The 21,711-nt window shown below is 37.5% G+C and overlaps 1 protein-coding gene across 1 annotated transcript in view; it reads left to right on the top strand.

The window, feature by feature from the left end:
- LOC101894578 (serine-rich adhesin for platelets) overlaps positions 1-15,853 on the top strand; it is a 120,761-nt gene extending 104,908 nt beyond the window's left edge. Inside the window, exons 2-5 of the mRNA XM_005176952.4 lie at positions 3,927-9,876; positions 10,391-11,150; positions 11,218-12,927; positions 15,625-15,853. Of these exons, the coding sequence (XP_005177009.1) occupies positions 5,248-9,876; positions 10,391-11,150; positions 11,218-12,719 (6,891 nt within the window). The 5' untranslated portion in view covers positions 3,927-5,247 and the 3' untranslated portion in view covers positions 12,720-12,927; positions 15,625-15,853. The remainder of the gene's footprint in view (positions 1-3,926; positions 9,877-10,390; positions 11,151-11,217; positions 12,928-15,624) is intronic.
- The last annotated feature ends 5,858 nt before the right edge of the window (positions 15,854-21,711 follow it).

Raw genomic sequence — 21,711 nt, 5'->3', positions numbered from 1 at the left:
TAAAAATGGGAAATCTGTCTTAATGTGGGAAATCTGTCTGATTTCTTTTTTATACCCTCCACCATAGTATGGAGGGTATATTATGTTTGTCATTCCGTTTGTAACACCTCGAAATACACATTTTAGACCCCACAAAGTATATATATTCTTGATCAGCATAAAATTCTATTTCGATTAAGCGATGTCCGTCTGTCTGTGGAAATCACTCTAGCTTCCGAACGAATTGAAGTAGGTTGATAAAAATTTGCTCTAATGTATGTTATGTCTGCAGGACTTTTGGTATTGAAAATGGGCCATGTAGGTCCACGTTTTGGTATATGCCCCATATAATGGTACCTCCCGATATTCGATATTTTGATGACTTTAGCGACATTATTCACCGGAATTGTTTCAAATTTGGTATTTGAAGTTCGAAATGGATACTACAGCCTAAGACAGAAAATTGTCTGTGCAGGTCCACGTCTTCGTATAGCCCCCATATAACGGTACCTCCCGATATTCGGTATGTTGATGATTTTAGGGAATTTATTCACCGGAATTGTTTCAAATATGGTATTTGAAGTTCGAAATGGATACTACAGCCGAAGACATAAAATTGTCTTTGCAGGTCCACCTCTTCGTAGAGCCCCATATAACGGTACCTCTCGATATTCGGTATTTTTATGATTTTATGGACATTTTCCACCAGAATTGTTTCAAATTTGGTATTTGAAGTTCGTAATGGATACTACAGCCTATGACAGATTGAATGTGCAGGTCCCCGATATTCGGTATTTTTATTTTTATCGACATTATAACCGATTTTTTTAAGTTTCGCATTTGTATTGTAATGGCTTATGACAAATGTTACCTACGCAGGTTCATGTCGTCGTATAGACCCTAATATAATAGCTACATTCGGTATTTTTAAGATTTAACAGAATTTTTTGTTTTTGAGATATCCAAATGGTGGAGGGTATTCAAAGCCCGGCCCGGCCGAACTTACAGCTTTTTAATTTTTTTTACCTCACATCATCATCATCAGCCGTATAAATTTAGAGATACGGCTTCCATATATATTTTCGTCCGATTTGCCTTTTATTGTGTACCAAATGTGTATTATTGGTCCAAATCGTATGGAATTTGGCATATCCAACCAAATTAAAAAAAAAAGTCTGTCAAATTTGGTTCAGATGTAGGTATAGCTTCCATACATATATTTGTCCTATATTTATTAAAGTAAAATGAAATAATGAAAAGGGTAGGATAGGTTAAGGTGGAATATCAATCCGTTAAAAAAAATAACCCAAATAGCGAAACCCATATTATGATCTAATTTGATTGGAAATTGTGGCAGAAATCTTCAAAATAACGAACATCGCGAGGTACCGTTATATGAGGGCTTTACCAATTAGTGGACTCACCGAGAACCAAAAATCGGGAGGTACCATTATACGGGGGCTATACCAATTATTTGACCTGAATCGAACATTTTTTTGCAAGGCGTGAACAGACCTGAACAAGAATCCCAAATGTTAAGTTTCATCTAATTTGGTTGGTAATTGTTGCAGAAACCTCAAACATACCGAAAATTGGGATGTACCGTTCTATGGGAGCTACACCAATTAGTGGACCTGAATCCAACATTTTTTGCAAGGAGAGAACAGACCTACAGACCTGGATATTGTGGCAGAAACCTTCAAAAGTTCTAAAAATCGGGAGGTACGGGGGGCTATACATAACCTTCATAATTCCTAAAATCGGGAGGAATAATACCAATTAATGACCTTATTCAAATATTTTTGCAAGGAGTGATCAGACCTTTCAAGAAACCCAAATGTCAAGTCTCAGCTGATTTGATTGGAAATTGTAGCGGGAACCTTCAAAATACCAAAAAGTCGGGAGGTACCGTTATATGAGGGCTACAAAAATTAGAGAACCTAAATCGGAATTTTTTTTGCAAGGAGAGAACAGACCTACCGAGGGCCCTAAATTTTAAGCTCCATTTAATTTGATTTCAAAATTGTGGCAGAAACTTTCAAAATGCCGAAAATCGAAAATACATTTATACGGGTGCTATGCCAATTAGAGAACCTGAATGCAACATTTATTGCAAGAAGAGAACAACAGGTCTACCAAGAACCACAAATGTCAAGTTTTAGCGGATTAGGTTGAAAATTGTGGAAGAAATCTTTAAAGTTTCGAAAATCGGGAGGTACGGTTATATGGGGGCTATACATATACGCGGACCAATATATAAACCTAATTTTAAAGCTCTAGATTACATAATCTGGACTCTTTCGTCAATTTTACAGACCGACTGACAGACAAAGGTAAAGATTGACGGACATCGCTAAATCGCCTTTAAATTTTTTCTGATCAGGAATGTATATACTTTTTGGGGTTTTCGACGAATATTTCGAGGTGTTGCAAACGGAATGACAAATTTAATATATCCTTTATTGTGTGGTGGAGGGTATACAAATCAGTGAATGTTGTAAAAATATGATCGTTTAAAATGTGAAATGAAGGATCAATTCAATATTGTCAATCAGGACACCGGACCTTAGTCTAAACCTTTCGAGATATGCATTCCTTTACCCTCAAAGGAATTTATAGAGGGTAGTATCCGATTTGGAAGAAAGAACATGGTACATCATAATATTATTGTCAAACTTAGATCGAGTTCGGAGATGGGCAAAATCGGTTCACCCCTGCTGGTACCTCTCCCACAAAAGGTGAATTGGTCAACGAAAATTATTTATCGTATAGAACAAGAATTTTGTGCAAACTTTGCAAATAAATCACAGGTCCGAAAATGGACAATATCGCCTACTCCATCGTGTAACTCCCCACAAAGGGTCAAATTTTTTAATAATTATAACTCTATTAACATGCAAAATAAACATAAAATTCATGGTGTGAAGATGGTAGATATCGATCCACTCCTTTTATTACATCTCCTACAACGGGTCAAAAATTTGAATAGATATGAGCCTCATAAAACTAGAATCCGATTCCTTTTAAACTCGGCACATTTCAATGTTTCTATCAACATAAGGTGTGATATCGGCACACGCCTTCTGGTACCTCCCCAACAAAGGGTCAACATTTTGAATATCCAAAACTACTTAAAATGCGAATTGATCACCCAATTCTCCTTAAATTTCTCATATCCCAATATTTCTACTAAAACAATATCTGGTGTGAAAATGGAATACATAGAATCACCCCTTCTGGTACAACCCCCCGTAAGGTTCAAAATTTGGAATAACTCAAAATAACATAAAATGCGAAATAAGAATTCCAAGATATGGTGGGAAGATAGAATATATAGGCTCACTCCTTCTGGTACCTTCCCTACAAATGGGAACGGGATCCGGCTCTAGCCCGGGTCCTGAACCCGGTCTTCCGGGTAAAAAAAATCTGGGGCCCCGGGCCGTCCCCAAGAAAAAAAATAGCTTCCCGGAATCGGGGTAAAAATACCTACCACTGGAAAAAGAAATAAAAAAAAATGAAAAGCTGTCGGCAGTTCATTCATACTTATGGTTGGTGAGATTTCAGTTTTTAAATAGTACCGATGTTTAGTTTAAATCCAAAAAAAAAAAAAAATGCTAACTACTGGAACATGCCGATCTTAGGTGAACTGATCCGACTCCTATTAGGAATTTAAGACTTTCTAATCTTGCTGGATATCCGTCTTGAATTATCCGCCTTCACGAGCAAACCTATACATGCTCTTAGTTTATTTTTCCTTGTTCTCTTAACGTTGTTTCTTTTCCCCCTCCAATTTCTTATTTGAATTTTACAAGACATACCTATTTGCCTAGTATTGTCCCTCATTACAATATTTTACATTTTAAGAAAATCCCATTTCTTTTGTTAACAACTTCACTAATTATGGGTTTTTTTTCTTCTCTCCCCCCGCTCTTTTTCTCTTTCGACAGATATGAATTGTAAATACAACGAATAAACAGTTCTCACCAGCACAACAATCGGAAAACATCAACACCAAACAAGATTAACTTCAATATTTAAAGAGAAGTGGAAGATACCAAGGGAAGATAGATGCAACAACAAACAACAACAACATTCTTACACAATACAGCAACAACCACACACTCAGTCTTTGTCTGTGTTTTCTGTAAGGCATATTACAAAGGAAGAACTCCTCTCATTACTCTGTGTTGTTGGTTGCACGGCCGGGATCATCAGAAAAAAAATAAGAACCATTTGAGAGATTAAATGGCAACATGTACATTTTTGGGTACCAAAAATAACAACAATAAACACATTTACACTCATTTGTAAAAGCCAGCAGAAGAAGACGAAGAAGACAAATACTCTTTGAAGCCACAGCCCAGCCACCAGCCATTATATTTACAAATTGGGTGCCAAAGATTCCTACTTTGGTATGGCCTTTTCGTCTCTCTCAGCAGCAGTAGCAGCAGCAACAGCAAACATTATCATCGACCACATCCCCAGAGCATAGAGTGAGCAAGAAGAGCAAGTCGATTTTCATTTTTTACATTTCGCTTGGGCTGAATAGACACATTAACGGAGAGAGATGAAAAACCTTTGAAGTTGTAAACTTTTTCAGTGTCTATGTGTTTGTGGGGATATTGATTTCACAGCCCATTTTATTTTTAAAATTCCCAAAAACAAAAAAAGGATTGCAACCAGCCATTGAATTTGCTTGCCTGAGGAGTTGCCATTGTGTAATCAACCAACCAGCCAGCCGCCAAGGCAAGTCGGCCTCGAACAATAGACCGGGATTTTTTTTGGGCAAAACTTTTGTCTGCCATTTAAAGGAAGAGGAAAAATAAAACACCACCACATTATTGTTGGAAACTTCTATATTTGCAAAAATAGAAAAGGCAACAATAGTAGGCAACAACTCTCTTCCCTTCATTCATTCATCGGCCTGCCCTTCACGAACGAACGACGAAAATACGAAACAAGCGATCTCTACTAGCATAGCATAGCGCCAAACAGAACCTTCATCATTATCATCACCACCAACATCATCATCATTAGAGTTATTTACTCATTAATTATTCTAAGCAGTAACTAAAAGACAACCTATCCTAAAAGCCAAAAACAACAACAAAGCAAAAGGAACAACGTCTAAACGTGACCACACTTTGTCCGTCCGGTGACAATACCAACCAACAATATTTACCAACCAAAAACGAACCCAACTACTAAATGCATTCATAAGCCTAGATTTTCTTATTGTAGTTATTTACAACAACAGCAACACCAACAATGGATAGTTCCACCAGCAGAACAACAACACCTGTAACGCCGGACACATGTACGGCCAGCACCAGCTCCTCCAGCACCTCATCGGCGCCCCAGTACAGCGACGAAGTGCGACGACCTTTACAAAACCTAGATCTCTTGCCACGCCAAGGCAGTGGCTCTTCCACCAAAACCTGTGAGGTGGATTTGGGCGATGAGGAAAGGGACACATTTTCCCCAGTGAGCAGCAACAATCACAGTCCGGAAATGGAGCACCTAAATCAAATGGCCGGCTCCAGTACATCGCAAATGTTAAATGGCATGGAGGAGGCCAGTTGTTCCACCACCTCGAATTCTTCAACAGCCAAAGATTATAAACAGTCATTTGGCGATTTGGTGGTGACACCTCTGAAGCTGAAAATCAACAATACCCTGCAGACGGTGGTGTCCACGCCGCCACCTCTACTGCCACCACCCGCCTCCAAGGAGGAAAAACAAAGGCAAAATGAGGAAATTGTAATTCTCGAAACATCATCGATATCCTCAGAGACTGGCTCCTGGGAATCAGTGTTTCCAGCCACAAATCCCCCCAACATGGGGCCGGCCTCCTCCGTTACCATTGCCTCATCGGCTGTGCCTCAGGTCGATGTAGATCTAACAAACTATTGTGTGGGATTTTTGGAAAAGAACTTGGGTTTGGTGGCCAGTGCCAGCAAATCAAAACTGCTAGCCAAAGAAAAAGAAGATGCCCCTTCATCCTGTTCCTCCAGCACCCTAAGAAACAAGGATTTAGATTTAGAACCCATGGTAAGGGAAAGGACCTACTCAGCTGGACATAATCCTCTGACGGCGGACACCTCCTCACTTTTCAAGGGCATAAGCTCCTCATCTCTGCAAAGAGATTTGCTAAGCAAGGCGGACAATCCCATGAGTTCATCACAGACCAGCGCCTGTTTTATAGATGCTTCATCGCTGTGCGATGAGGATGAAGTGCCACCATATCCCAAAAACAAACAGGCCAACGCCCCTGGCCACCATCCAAAGGATGGCAATGCAGACGAAGTACCACAGGAAGAGGATGAATCTCCCACGAAAAAACTAGAAACATTCCATAAATCATTTGCCCGGTGCAAAGTAAAATCCAAAGATGATGCCAGCCAAAGTCCAACTGCAGCGAATCCAAACACCACCATCAACAGCACGACACAGCAGCAGCAGCAGCATAGTCGACCCAGATCCTCTAACTCCTCCTGCAGTTCCGAAGAAAACAATGACAAACAAAATGAGACAACCATTAGTAATCTCTCCGATGAGGAGAAACTATGGAAAAGGGATCACAAACCCTCACCACCGGCCCAGGAGGAGGTAAATGGAGAGGGGGACGAGGAGGAGGAGGAGGAGGAATTAAAAATTTCCGATACAAATGTCAACTGCTCCTCGAACATGCCACAAGATGCCGATTCCTCCGACTCATCGGATATGTTTCGCATCAAACGGGAAACGGAAAGGAAATACAATCAATATTCTGGCCCAGGCCTTCCTCCCTTGGCCAATAAGTTACTCAACACACATCCCCACCATCATCAACATCATCCACATGGTGGTGGCCATCATGTCCATGCCCACCATCATCACCCGCAATCCACCAACAATCACAGTGATGTTAGCTATACCACAGATTATTCCTCATCTAGTCCGGCTCCCAGCCTGCAATGGTCTGAACATGAACACCGCTCCTCCTCCTCAACGGCGGGGCACAATCAAAAGATGAGCATAGAGGACTATGATCACATGGCTGCCATTAAAAACAAATGTCTGCTACCCGACACGCCACACAACTCCATTGTCCACATAGAACCGAATTGTTCATCCAATACCTCTTCGATACATCGGGACTATACGCTATCCTCTTCATCGTTTTCACATCATCGTGACTCGGGAGCATACTGTTCGGATGCCACCGATTCACCCATACCCATGCCACGTACTCCAAAACGCTCAAAATTTGATGAGGCCAATCCCATCATTTCGGGGGGTTCTTTGATTACAGATTATCCGGAAAAGCTATGTGAAAGTCCTTCGCTGAAAAGGAAAACGGAAAATTGTCCCATTGTTTCGGGTGGCTTTACATCGCTGGATTTTGAGCCCACCCAACCCCTGGCCGATGAGGATGAAGAAATGGAAGTGGAATTGCGAAACAAAACAAAACCACGTAAACCCATTGCCGGCATTGCTTCTTGGGTGGTCGACATGAGCGATTGCCAGTCGGGCGGAGAAAGACGTAAAAGCACCAGCTCTTCCTCAAGTTTGGAAACCTCAAATTCAAAATTCAGAGAACGTTCCGATTCCACCAGCTCTCACAAAAGTGGTTGTGGTTTCTATGTGTCGCTCGACGACATGGAAAAGAAACCGAAGGAGAAAAGATCAACCGCAATTGATTCACCCATGAGCAAGTCATTCAATGCAGCCCCAACGCTTTCCTCAACGCGATTCTTTGTAAATCTTTCCTCGAGTGAATATAGGCCCCGCGACCCCTCACGAGAGGAGGTAGAGGCAGCAGCAGCAGCAGCCAAACCGCAAAACAATCTCCAACAAGCTGACAATTCTAATAGCAGCTCACAGAAAAATCTCTTCAGTATGTTTATAGACATTAGTAATGGTGATAAGAAACCGCTGAAACCCTTGCGCAAAGAGCCATTCAGTCTGGCACAACGCCTCAGTACTTCGCTAACTACGACGCAACAAAAGAAAACGGATGAACAGGCCATGGCGGCGACGGCAACGCTGAAATCTGCAGCCAGTTCTACAGAGACATTAATGTCGAAATCGAATCAAAATAAAATTCCCAACAGCGAATGCAACCCCGAGGCGGGAGCTGGAGAAACAAAGTCCCTGGATTACAAATGTAACTTTGAGCCACCCATAACCGTGGCGGCTATACGCAGGCTCTCCATGCAACAGAAGGCCCAACATGAGGCCAATAAACGTCATTCGTGGGGTAATAGCGGCAGTGGCACTAATGGCATTGCTGGTCCTCCCACAGACTATAAGCGATCGATTAGTCTTACCAATAATGGAGATGGTAAAGATGGTTCGAGTGGAAGGGGTGGTGGCGGTGGTGGTCTCATGAGCATTATCGATAAAATACCCATCATATCGAAAACCTCTTCATTATCGGTGGATAGTTCCATATCACCCTTCGATGATTACACGGGATCTAAATCCGAGTTGAGTACCAGTTCAGGGGGAGAACGTGAAGAGGAGGCTGGTGGACAAAATCCGCAACAGAATCGTATTAAAAAGCGACGGCGTGATGTCCAAATCAATGAGACCTTTGATAAGTCAAGTTTAGCCTCCATTACCGATGGCATTCTCTCCAAAGATCTTTCACCGCTCTCCACCACAGATACAGATGATTTGACCTTCCAGCAGGATGAAGAACAGGCCGCCCGAGAAACTGAAGAGGCATTGGCTCATTTGCAGCAAAGCAATACCTCGGCATTGTCAATTGCTTCCACATCGTCGTTATCGTCAAATCGTATTTCCAACATTATTATGGAAACCATTGTGGAGGCCAAGGAGACATCGTCACCCAAAAAAGTGGCACAGAATATTGGTATGGACTCGCTGCAGGCCACAATTGAGAAGCAAAAAATGCTACTGGAAACGGTAAATGAACATGGAGAAAGCTCCACGGCTGGAGGTGGTGGTAATACCTTTGTCAAGCTATCCGACATGGATAAGCCGTTGAATTTGAATTTAAAATCCCCCGAACGCATGACATCCAGTGTTGGTGGTGGCAGTAATCACCGGCAAATAAGTAGGCTCTATCGTGATGATAACCATCGTTCGGGTAGACCGCACTCCTGGACCATGTCTCGCTCCACGGGCAATAGTTTTCAAAATTTCACCAGCTCGGTGGAGAATCTACGCAGTCTTTCTCGTCTCTTCCCCAACTTCTCCAAGGAAATATCCAATTCCCTGCCCAATGATATGAGCCTGGATAATATGGATTATATACAAACCGATCTCAGCAATGATTCAAGTTTGGCATCGAGCATAAGTCGTTCGGGCATGGATGAATCCTCGATGTCATGTCGCCAGCCCAGACGACTGGGCGAAGATTTGCTCAAAATGTTCTTACAGGAAATCGCCACCGATATGGTTGTGGAGGTGCATGGAAGGCGAATAAAAGCCCATAAATGTATTTTGCGTTCCCGTTGTCAATACTTTGCTGCCATGTTGGCTGGTAACCAGGCGACTAGTGTGGTCTCGTTGCAGGGCTATTCCTATTCGGCAGTACATTTTGCTCTGTGTCACATTTATTCGGGGGCCTCACATCCACCGGATGGCATAAGTCTTATGGAATTGGCGGCATTGGCAGATCTACTGGGACTGGAGGGTCTGAAGGAAGTAACGGCTCATGCTTTGAAAACGAATTATTGTCATAATTTCCATAAACCCTGTTCCGGTTGCATTGATGGTATACTACAGGTCCTGCCCGTTGCATTAAATCATGCTCTGGATGATCTCTATCGGAAATGTTTGAGGTGGACTTGTCGCCATTATCTGAAGGTGTGGCCCACCCGGCAATTTGCCCAATTGCCATCGGACATTTTGGCCAGGTGTCGTCAGCAGATTGTGGCATATTTGGTAAGTTGAAAAAGACAGGTTTTGTTGGACGGACTTTCATGGAGAAGGATTTTAGGAGGTCAAATGGCCTTAGAAGACTTTCTAAAGATAAAAGGCCCTTGAAAGATCTGCTACTTATTTAAGACCTAAAGAAGATCCCAATCTATGAAAGAAATCATCCGTTAAAATCCTTCTTTCTGTAGATTACCTGATTTCTTCAGAACTTCCATAGATAGAATATCTTTCTATCCACCGAAGACCTTCTGAATTTAGAAGACCAGTTGAAATATTCTATCCTTTGAAGACCTGTTAAAATTATAAAGAAAGCATTTTTCAGGACATCAATAGATAAGAGATCTTTTTCTCTACAGAAACCCTATTGTAGCTCTTCTATATGTAGAAGACCAGTTAAAGATCTTATATCCTTTGAAGACCTGCTAAAGATCTATCCTTAGATGACTTGCGAAAGAATTGCTTTTCTTGATTTCATCAAATTTATTAACCTATTTTTCCCAATTCCAAATCATCCCTCTAGACCTCCGAGTCTGTTTTGGACACCGTTTTGGATTGTGACAATCTGCTCGCCCAGCTGGCCACATATCGTTGGGGTGGCGTCTGTGAGAATTTGGTTCGCAACATTTTGGATGCCGCCTATGGTTATATAGCCGATCATTTCGCTAGTTTAATAGCCAGCGATTCATTCCTTTCACTGGGACACGATCGCAGTTGCCATATACCCCGACTCGAAGGTGTACTGCTGCGTACGGCCTCGAATTTAACACCCGATCAAGCTTGTCGTAGTTATCAACGGATAACACGTCTCAATACTGTGCTACAAGCCAAAGTTATACAAATGCCTCCTGGGCTGGGAGAATTGGCCAAAGAACTACAGGGTCTTCAGGAAGAAGATCTCGACTGGGATACGGAATACATACGTTTGGTTAGCTCCATACTATCGGCCGTGGAACAGTGTCTGATAAGGCAGTGCTCGCGGGCCATGCGGGTTACCGCTTGGCAACGTATGGACCTGGATTTGCGCAAGAAAATCCAAACACTGGCACGTCTAACTGAGCCGCTAGATCTCAAACGTGGTAAACCGGTTTCAAAGGCCTTCTCCTTTGGCGGCAGTACACGGAGCCAAGATCTGCAGCAGGTTAAGGCAGCCATACAGGCGCACTCCAAAAGGGCCCTGGCCCAGGATACCCAGCTGTACAAGGCCACCCAAACCACCCACGATGCTGTGCAAACTGCGGAACGGGGAGTTCAAGCCAATCATGATTTGAGAGAGGGAACAAGTAAGTAGTGCCTTTATAAGCCACCATTTCGGAAAATTCAATACAATGAACCTTTGTTTCTTTGCAGGCCGGGTTTTAAAATCCAATTCACGTGCTCATGTTCCTCAAGCATTAAAGGGCATCTCTCAAAGTAGTATGACCTCCGAACGCACAAGTGTCAGCACTGCGGTACATCATCGTCGCACCAAATCTGAGGCGCCAACTTCAACTGCAACAACAGCGGCCGCAGCACCAGCCAACAAATCCAATGAACCAAAGAAACCCTCCATGGAATCCAAAGCAAATGAAAGCCATACCACAAAAACTCGCAGTCAATCACTAAAATTGTCTGATGTTAGGCCACGTTACTTGGAACCGAAAAAGGTGCACACCACTCAAGCCCTCGGCAATGGTCCTGTACGCAGTTCCACCAGCTCTAGCATACCCGGCAATCTGGCCAAGAAGCAAAACTACCAGCATTCTTCCAGCGAAAGCTCACGTCATTCCAGTCCAGCGGCGAGAAAACATCTCAACGGCAAGGTGACGGCCAACATTAAGTCCACCAACAACATGTCTTTGGATAGTCTAACATCTGCCAATGCACGCACCGGCAACAGATCCAAAACCAACAAGTCTTCCGATAATGAACGTCTATCCGATCTGTGTGTTGACGACTCCATGAACGAGAGTATGAAAAGTTCTGTGATCACCAATAAATCAGCCTCAAGAGAGTCGCTGCTTTCGAATAGACTAGGCAGGCCTACTAAATTGAAAAGTGATTCTTGTAATAGCCAAAAAACCCGGGCAAATGGCAGTGTAAAACCGGCCAGACCCACAAGTCTGGGGCCACGGGCACCCAAATATTTGCAACAGAAAATAACCTCCACCGGTTCCAGTCCCTCATCAGTTACCACCACCAAATCGGCTACAAGTCGTCTCTCCTCGGTATCATCAACTCAGTCATCGCGTGATTTCTATAAACGTTCAATATCGGTGCCAGGTCAGAGCGCCGGCGGCGATGGCAGTCAAAATCAACCTCAAACCAAACACAGTTTCCTCTCGGCCAAATCACGAGAAATCCTGGCAAGGCGAGCCGAAAAAGAAAAGAACAAACAACAGCAGGAGGAGCTCTTAAAACAAACGCAAAAGGATCGTTTGCACAACCCGAACGAAACCAAGACAGCGAACAATAAAAACAATCTCAACGTTGGTGGTGGGGCGCCAGTAATGCGTTCCGCCTCACACTCCTCCGTGATGACTACCCTACGCAACAATGGCCCTCCATCGAATATACCCACACGAAGACCGAATTCATTGCAACTAAAGAAATCCCACAATGCAAAAACCAATCAAAACAATAGCAACAACTTCCGAAATCACAAGTCCTCATCCGGTGGCGAAATCTATCATACAGCTCAAGCGGTAAAGCAAAAAATTGAATTGCTCATCAAGACATCAGCGAAGGCGGTCAACAATGATGATGATGGCCATCCTTCAATTGTGGTTGAATCGAAATTGGAACGTTCGAGTACATTTTGTAAAGATGCAGCTGATGTGGCCGATATAAATGAATTACAAATTATCGAATAGATTGTGTGTGTGCATGTGTCGCAGCAGACAAAAGGAAGCTAAGCGAGAGTGAACGCGCGATGAGAGAACTTAAAAACAAAACAAAAACTAAATATAATTGTTGGTGATCAAAATGGATGGATGATTCTGAATCGAGGGGAAAATCCATGCATCACGTTGGTTTTCTTTTTCTTCGTAACTGTCGATTGGAACTCTAAAATAAATTGAGGTATGTATTCCGATACAAGATTGTGGTTTTTAAGATTATTGATGATAGCGATGTGCGTGCAGAGTTATCATGGTTGTAGGAAGTCTGAAAATACAATATCTCAACCATGGAATGTGGCAATAGTGCAATGGCAGGTGATTTTTTTAGAACTTCTCCAGATGTTCACCATCAGAAATAACGGAGCCATAAATTTGAATTTTAAAGATTTTTCCTAAGGCACTTACAGATTAGGATTAAGATTTTTTATTAGACTCGCCGAACCCTACACTCATATTTGTAGATTTTTGGGGAATAATGGTGCCATAAACGATGAGTGTTAATAATGTAATCTGAGGGACTAAAGGGGCCATAATCGCGGATGTTTAAGAAATTTTCTGATGGACAATCGAAATACAACAGTTAATTTTCAACGATTTTTTCTGAGAGACTAACAGAGAAATAAATGTGGATTTTTAAAGAACTGTTTTGAGGCAGTAATGGCTCCATAGACTAGGATTTCTAAAGATGTTTTCACGGGAACTATCGGAGGCATAAACGGCATATTTTTTCCTGAGAGCCTGAGAGGCTAACAGAACCCAGAACTTTTTTATTATTATTATTATTATTTTTTTTTTTTTTTTTTTTTTGAGTGATTAGGGTTCTATACGATTTTCTCTGATAAATCAATAGAAAGTTTTCTGTAGGGGTTTTTGAGATTTTTTAAGGAACCATCAGAGTCTTATACGTAGCTTTCCAAACAATTTTTCTAAAAGATAATCAGAGTCAGATTAGGTGATTTTTTTAAGAAATTCTGTGGAAGACCATCAGAATCGAATACGTTGATTTTTGTTTTCTCAGAAATCATCGAGAGTACTATCCGTGGAAAGAACTTTTTAGGAGACCATCAAGATTTTTTAAGAAATTCCCCGCAAAACCATCAGTGCTCTGTACATGAATTTTTGAAGAATTTTTCTGTGGGACAATCGGAGTCTTATTGATGTTATTTTTTACCAATTGTTGTAATACTCCATTAGTATTTTATAGATGTATTTCTCACTAATTTTTCTGAGGAATCATCGGGTGCTATGCATATATTATTTCAAAAATCTTTCCAATTCGCGAGCAAAGTCTCATTTGAGGATTTTTTAAGAATTTTTGTAAGCGCCTATCAGGGTCTTATATATGGATATCTTAGGAATTTTTTCAAGGAATCATCAGAGTCTTATGTTTGGATTTTTTAGAAATTTTCCGAGAAAGCATCGATGTCCTTAACGTGAATTTTTAGTCTAAGTTTTTGTAAAGTTCGATAAGTTTTTGTCTCATCGGTGGATTTGAAATTTAAGAATTATTTAAAATTCGCTACTTACATTCGTAATGGATTCTCCTGATATTCGGGTTTCGGATGATTTAAAAACATTTTGCAACGAAATGATTTAAAATTCGGTACATAGGCTTCGTAATGGGTTATATTTCTTGTGGCAGATCACGTTTTCCTATAGCCCCCATATTTCGCTACCTTCCGGTATTCGGATGATTTTAGCAAAATTTTCCAGGAAAATCGTTTAAAATTCAGTATGTATAGTTTGTAATGGGTTATGTCTTCTGTAGCAGAAGACTGCTCAAATAGGCACATTATTTCTTTTATCACTCATAAAGAGGCTCCTCCAAATTTTTGGTATTTTGGAGATTTTATTTTCAAATTTGGTATTTAAAACCCGCTTTAGCAGGAATTTACGGTAATTTGAAGGTTTTTACCAAACCATTTCATTGGTAACTAGTAAAGAAAGTCTTAAAGTCGGGCGGGGCCGATGTTATGTTACCCTACACCGCTTTACATATTTAGTAGAGCTTCACATAACAAATAAATGTTTTTATAGGGAATTTGTGAGAATTAAATCATACCAACTATGATTATAGTTATAATTTAAAGTCCAAAGAAACTAATATATGAGAAGAATATTCTACTCCTAATCTATTTCTATTTCCGAGGCATTTGTGCGTTTTTAATTCGGGCTTGTATTACCCATTTGGTGTACAATTAACTTGAAATTATGGGAGCTATATCCTAATATGAAACGATCTCGATAAAATTTGGCAAAGGTATTTCTGAGTTGTATTAAGGCTGCGGAGGACAAAAATAACAATTATTAATACATTATGTGCAAAATTCCATACTATTTAGGCTGATATTACACGTTTGGTGCACAATAGAAAGAAAATCGGACGAAGATATATATTGGAGCTATATATAAATTTTGACCGATTATCTCCAATTTCAATAGGGTTCGTCCTTGGGTCAAACAAATTACTTGTGCAAAATTTCATCTAGATCAAGCAATAAATGCGACCTGTACTTTGTTCATAAAAACACATGGACAGATGGACGGACATGCATAAATCGACCCAGAGTGTGATTCAGATAAAAATGGAATTGGACCCGATTTCCATACCAATCCTTTAATTTTTAAAGATTTTCCTTACCTCATGCTGAAGAAGGGTATTTGAAAATTTCCTGAGGAAGACTGAGTTACAGAGATATTTTTAAATATTTTTTTTTATCGGACCAAAAGCAAATTGTTTATTCCTGAAGTACATCAGGCATATTTTTTTAACGATTTTTTCTTTAGAATAAGTTCTTTATTCGTAAATGTTAGATTAAGATCCTTTAAATTACGGCATATCAAATAATTACAAAATACTCTTCCTTCCTCTTTGCAGATTATTAAAAATTATCCCCCGTTTTCTGATCGTTACAACCGTTATTCCTTTTTGGCTATTTATGTATTTTGATAACCACAAAACAGAAAAAAAAATACAAACAACAAAAGCATTGGCTTAATTTTTACAGCGGCGCGCAACCAAGTGGCAAAAGCAACAACAACAAAACAACTCTAGTCAATAACATAAACAATTTAAAGGCTTGTTGAAAATAAAAAAAAAACAAAAACCGAAAAACTATCGAAAAGAACAAACAGAACAACAATAAGTATAACGTTACACTAAGCTTTAGTTGACGACACTGTAGAAAATCAAAAAAACCCAGCGCATCAAAGGATCTTTTTGTAGAGGAAAAACCTTTTTGAATCCCTAAACCTTCCTATCCCTTCCCCAAAAACTATCACTGCAAAAGATTTCAAAATAGCATACGAATTACAAAAACATACAACAACTAGTAACTAAAGCACAATACTTACAAAACAAAGAGAAAAAAACAACAACAACAATAAACAAAAGAATACAAATTTATATAAAAAAAAAAAATAAAAATAAAAAATCATAATTCAGTTAACCACAAAACTGAATAAAATCGAACCCGCCCCGTTCAATGGAAATAAGAAAATAAAAATGAAATTAATCAAAGTCTTGCATGCATGTAAACTGCATGCTAATATCGCGAATGCTGAATTTGAATTGTTTATATCTTGTTTTGTTTAATTATGAAGAAATTAAACAGAAACAACATAACACATAAAATGGGGGAAAACATAATGTTTTCCTTAACGTTTTTTTAACTTGTTTGTTTCACCCTTTCTACCGCCACCCCCCTAAATCCTTTCATTTTAGCAATTAAGTTATAGTATGTATACAAAAACAGTTAATAATATTAATTATGTTTACGAGATATGTGTAAAAGTAACTACCTTTTTTGGTGATATTATTTAGAATTAAATGATTACTTGGAAAATAATGAGCAGGAACAAATAAAAAACAAACATTTATAGAAATTATAAGCTTTTTACAAATCACCTTTTATTTGAATTTTTATCCAAGCCCCCTTTTCAGCTTAAAATTGTTTTGCTTTTCAAACACAATGTTTGCTTGTTTTAAAGGAAATTAACCTCAAAATATGGAAGAATTTTTAGATTTTTTTTTTTTTTTTTGCAAAATTGCACATGAGCCCCCCTCTTGCTTGAAAACATCTAATGAGTTTTCTTGATCAATTTTCCTTTAAGTATTTGGAACTAGAAATTACTCTCGAAAACAACTCAAAAATATTTATGGATTTGGTAAAATTCCATTTTAAAATTTGTTAAGAAAACAAAATTGTTTTATTGAGAATTTTCTTGAAAAAGTCCATTTTTAGAATTTCTAATTCAGAATATGAAAAAAATCCACTTCGGAACTGTTATACCCTCCACCAAAAGTGTGATCTGGACCTGGGACCAAATGCTTGCAGTCGAAACCGAACAAATTTCGCTCCAAAATGAATTTACGTATTTAGTTGTGTCTGCAGAAATTTGAAATTCAATCAAAACATATTTAAATTCGATACAATTGGATTTTTTTCGATGTCGAATGCAAAAATTCTGGCTTCTTGTCGCTATCGGTGTCCATAGGAGCTCTTCTAAACCTAGAAGAACAGTTATTTGCCAAAATAAGATTAAATTATATTTAGAGTAAAAATGCACAATAAAAAAAGAATATCGTACATTCAATACCAAAGACCGTAAAAATACCTGTAGAAGGTCCTCTATTTATGTTGATCTGCAATATAAAAAAAATCTTTCTTTCCGTATCCATAAAATGTCTTTCATTTGTGGAAAACCTTAAGAGGGCCTCCAAAACGTGGAAGAATGTTAATGATCTATTAATTTCTTGATTCCAATAGAAAGAAGTTTGTTTTTTGAAGGCCACACACAGAAGGTCGCGTCTATCCAAAAAGGCGTCTATTAATGGAAGACCTATAAAAAACTGCCTATCTGTAGAAAAACTATTAAAATTTTTTTTACTCCAATATTATGCCGTTTAATTCATTGAGAAACTATTGAAGGACATCTACATGAGAGATCCATAGATGTTTTCTATCTGTAGAAACGTAGGAAACATCGATTCTCCCAAGAAGGTTATGGTCTATTCAAATTAGGTTGCAATGGTCCGATCCTTTCGAAATGTTAAATGGAGTCTAGGTTAGGGGGTCAGAACGGAGGCTTATAGTTGGGGGGATGTGATCTTAAAAATATTAAGGGAATGAAATGGATCTGAAATCTGATTTTCTTGCTGATTTTTAATTCCTCTATAAAAAGTTGTTTTAGGACAGCACCGAAGTCAGAAATATATTAGATTATTTGTAACCGCTTAAGAACCAAACCTGAGGTTTTGATTAATCTTTTAAGTAGTCCAATTATGTACCCCAATATCTTTTCATTTTTTCCAGTCCAAAGTATTTCAGGTATCCTTGTTTTGTTTTTTTAATTTATTTTCCCCTTGTTATGAGGCCCTGTAATATTGTTCGTCTTTACATCCTCAAAATGTTCTATGTATTTTTTGGAAATATTGCACAGATTTCGGCTCCCCATTAGTCAAAGTATGATTTTGAGCATTCCAAAGGCTTAGAAAATTCTCTGTAAGAAGATCTGTCGATAATCAACAACGAGACCTAATGATTCTTTTCATATAAAGGAGTTGCATATGTTCTAAAACATAATGAACGGGATTTTAATAAGGTGTTGAATAGAAATTTTTATTGAATTAATTGCATTTCCATTTATCCATATTTAAATAAGAGGGTACTCCCGACAAGAATTTTAAACATTTCATCTGTGACTTAATTTCAATTATGAATACCAAATATGTGAGATGGTCTTGTACTAAGCGTATAGAGCATCAAGATATTCGGCTTTACGTTGCGGGATCACAGGCCAAGTTCTACAGTCCAATTCTAAATGTTGACGAACATATGTAAGAATGCTCACTTTCAATAACTCTTGTGATTCAAAATGCTTGGGAAGGGGCCAACGAACAAACTGAGAGTATAATCGAATTTTTTTTTTTGTCCTTCAGAATCACTCTAACAAAAATTTCCAATAATTCCATTTTGGATTCAAAAAATATGAATGAATTGATTGAATTTAATATTCAATATTAAAATATGAAATGCTTTTCTATATTTAACTTATAAAAGATCTAAATAATCGTTCCATTTTTGGATCCAATTTGCTCATAATAACTAGACAGATTTGTAAAAATTTCCAGAATCACTCGAACAAAAATTTCCATTAATACCATTTTGGATTAAAAAAAAAATTAATGAATTCATTAAATTAAATTTTCGATATTAAAATATGAAATGCTCTTCTATATTTAACTAAGAAAAGAACTAAATAATCTTTCAAATGTTTTTGGATTAAATTTGCTCATAATAACTAGACAGACTTGTAAAAATGTCCTTCAGAAGCAATCCAACAAAAGTTTCCATTTATCCCATTTGGGATTTAAAAAATATTAGTGAATTGATTGAATTTTCAATATTAAAAAATGAAATGCTCTTCTATATGTAACATAGAAAATATCAAAATAATCTTTCCTTCTTTTGGATCCAATTTGCTATAGACAGATTTGTAAAACGTCCTTCAGAATCACTCCAACAAAATAAATTTTCAGTTTTACTTGCAAATAATTTCAAAAAAATTGTTTTTGCCTTGGTTCTTTAATATCTTTCAATTTTACTCAAATATTTTTGAAATAGCTTTGCTCCAATTCTTATATTAAATTTTGCATGTGTGGTGGAAAACACGATAAACTGCTTTTGCGTGCATACTTTTAGGATGCAGCAAAGAAAACAGTGAACATGGTATACAAATATCTAAATACTTTGTTGTAATTGAAAAGAGGGGGCTATGATCTTCCAAAACAAAATTCTGGCGTTATTTTTTCGAGTAATTTCCTTTTTATTTCTTCCCCAAAATATATCTGCCTTTATTTCCAAAACAAACAAAAAAATTGAATGCTTGGTGAGATTGTTTTGCATGAAAATTAAAAAATACTAAAATAGAACTGCCTTCGGGTTTAAAACTCTTTTTCTTCAGAACAAAAAAAATTATATTTTTAAAAATAATGAAGATATATTACACACACACCCACTCATACTATACATCTATATTATGTGAAATGCCCAATAAATCCCCCTATCCTTCCTTGCTTGAATAAATTCTAAAAAAAAAACTAACAAACTCAATTCTAGTTTTTACAAAAGCTTTTTTTTAAATTTAAGAAACAAATCGGGTTTGAATTGTTTTCTTACTTACGTCTCTATTAAGAAATCTCTGCTTAAGGTATAATTTTAAAATACTATTTTTGTAATCATAAGAATTCGTTTTTTATACATTTTCTGTTGTTATTCAAATAAGTAAATAATTAAAATTAAAGTTTCATTTTTATTTTCTTAAAAAAAATAAACACCCATTTTTAAAGTCCTTTGTTTGTTTATTTTTACCAGCTTAAAGCTCGCAATCTCTTCCGCTCTGCCTGTTTTTTTTTTTTCACATCAACATTTTTTTTCTTAAAGTTTCATTTTTAAGTATTGTGTTTTGTGAAAATAATTTTTTGAAGCTTGTTTTTGTATAAGGTTTCTGCGAAACGACTTATTAATTATAGTTGCGAAAAAGGAGACAACAAAATAAAACAAAACAGAAATAATAATAAGTAATTTGTATTATTATTTTCTTATATTCTGTTATGTTTACTTTTTTTAGTCTCTCCACCAACAAGTGATTTATTATTAATTTCAGTTTTTTTATATATATAAATATAAATACAATAATTACTATTATTTATATAATGTTTAAGCATATTTTTTGGTATAATTAAGTTATCTACGTTCATTTTTTTTACAATATTTAATTATCCAAAAATTAATTATGAATTTAATAACATACAAAAACGTTTTCTCTATATATATTTTTTTTTGTATTTTCAAAATAATTCTCTTTTTCTGCTTATTTTCTTTTCCAAAACAAAAGAACATTAAAATATGTAAGAAAAACATTTTTGAATAAAATGAAAATAAGCAAACATCATAATTATGAAAATAATATTATTATAAAACAAAAACAAAACAATTATGTATGAATACAAACAAATAAAAATGAAAACTATATTATTATAGCCGAAAAAAATTTAATTGTGGAGTTTGTTTTTTATTTATTTGTGTTTAGACCAAGGTTAGGGATGCACAGTGTTCTCGAACCTTGGCAAAAGTCAAAAACCTGATTTCAACAAATTTAACATTAGTGCTAAAAATAATCTCATTTTCTTTTTATATTCCAACAATGATTTTAAAACCGGATTTGTCAACGCCAAGCAGAAAATGTTTAATTCTTCAGTGCCTCAAAGAATGTGAAAATAACTACCAGAACCGATTTTTATCGAAAAAGTGACAAAGTTGTAGATTCTTACATTTTTTGGTGGTAAAGTTGTAGTTTCTTACATGTTTTGGAACAAAGCAATGATTTTGGGGAAACTTGAGTACTTAAAAATTGAACTGAACCAAATGTTTTAGATTGAAAAATATGGTTAAAGGTACTATAAATAGGGTACTATAATATTCAAACACATATTCATGTTTTCACCTTATTATTGGACTAGGCCTTTTATATAGCGCAATTATATACAGTTTTGGGGATATTCCTAAAACTGGACCTAAATTGAATATTTTTTATAAAGAAGTTAAACTACCCGCTGTGAAAACATATTTTAAATTGAAGCCAAAATCTTAAAAAAATGAGAAAAAGGGAGGTGCGGAGGGGCTATACCAAAAATATGATCTTCATTGACTATTTTTATATATTTGATACGGCCAAAACGTGTCTCATCGAAATAACGATTTTAGACCCAAGGTCTCTTCAGTCCAAATCCGTTTCAGGACATTTGGAGTCGATGTAGCGATGTCAGACCATCGTTCTGTCTGGTTGGCAGGTCTAAACATGGTACATCGTAATATTATTATCAAACTTAGATCAAGTTCGGAGATGAGCAATATCGGTCCACTTCGTCTGGTACCTCTCACACAAAAGGTCAAACATTTTC

Source organism: Musca domestica, unplaced genomic scaffold (genome assembly GCF_030504385.1).
Source record: "Musca domestica strain aabys unplaced genomic scaffold, Musca_domestica.polishedcontigs.V.1.1 38, whole genome shotgun sequence".
NCBI lineage: Eukaryota > Metazoa > Arthropoda > Insecta > Diptera > Muscidae > Musca > Musca domestica.
This window is presented reverse-complemented; position numbering and strand designations above follow the sequence as displayed.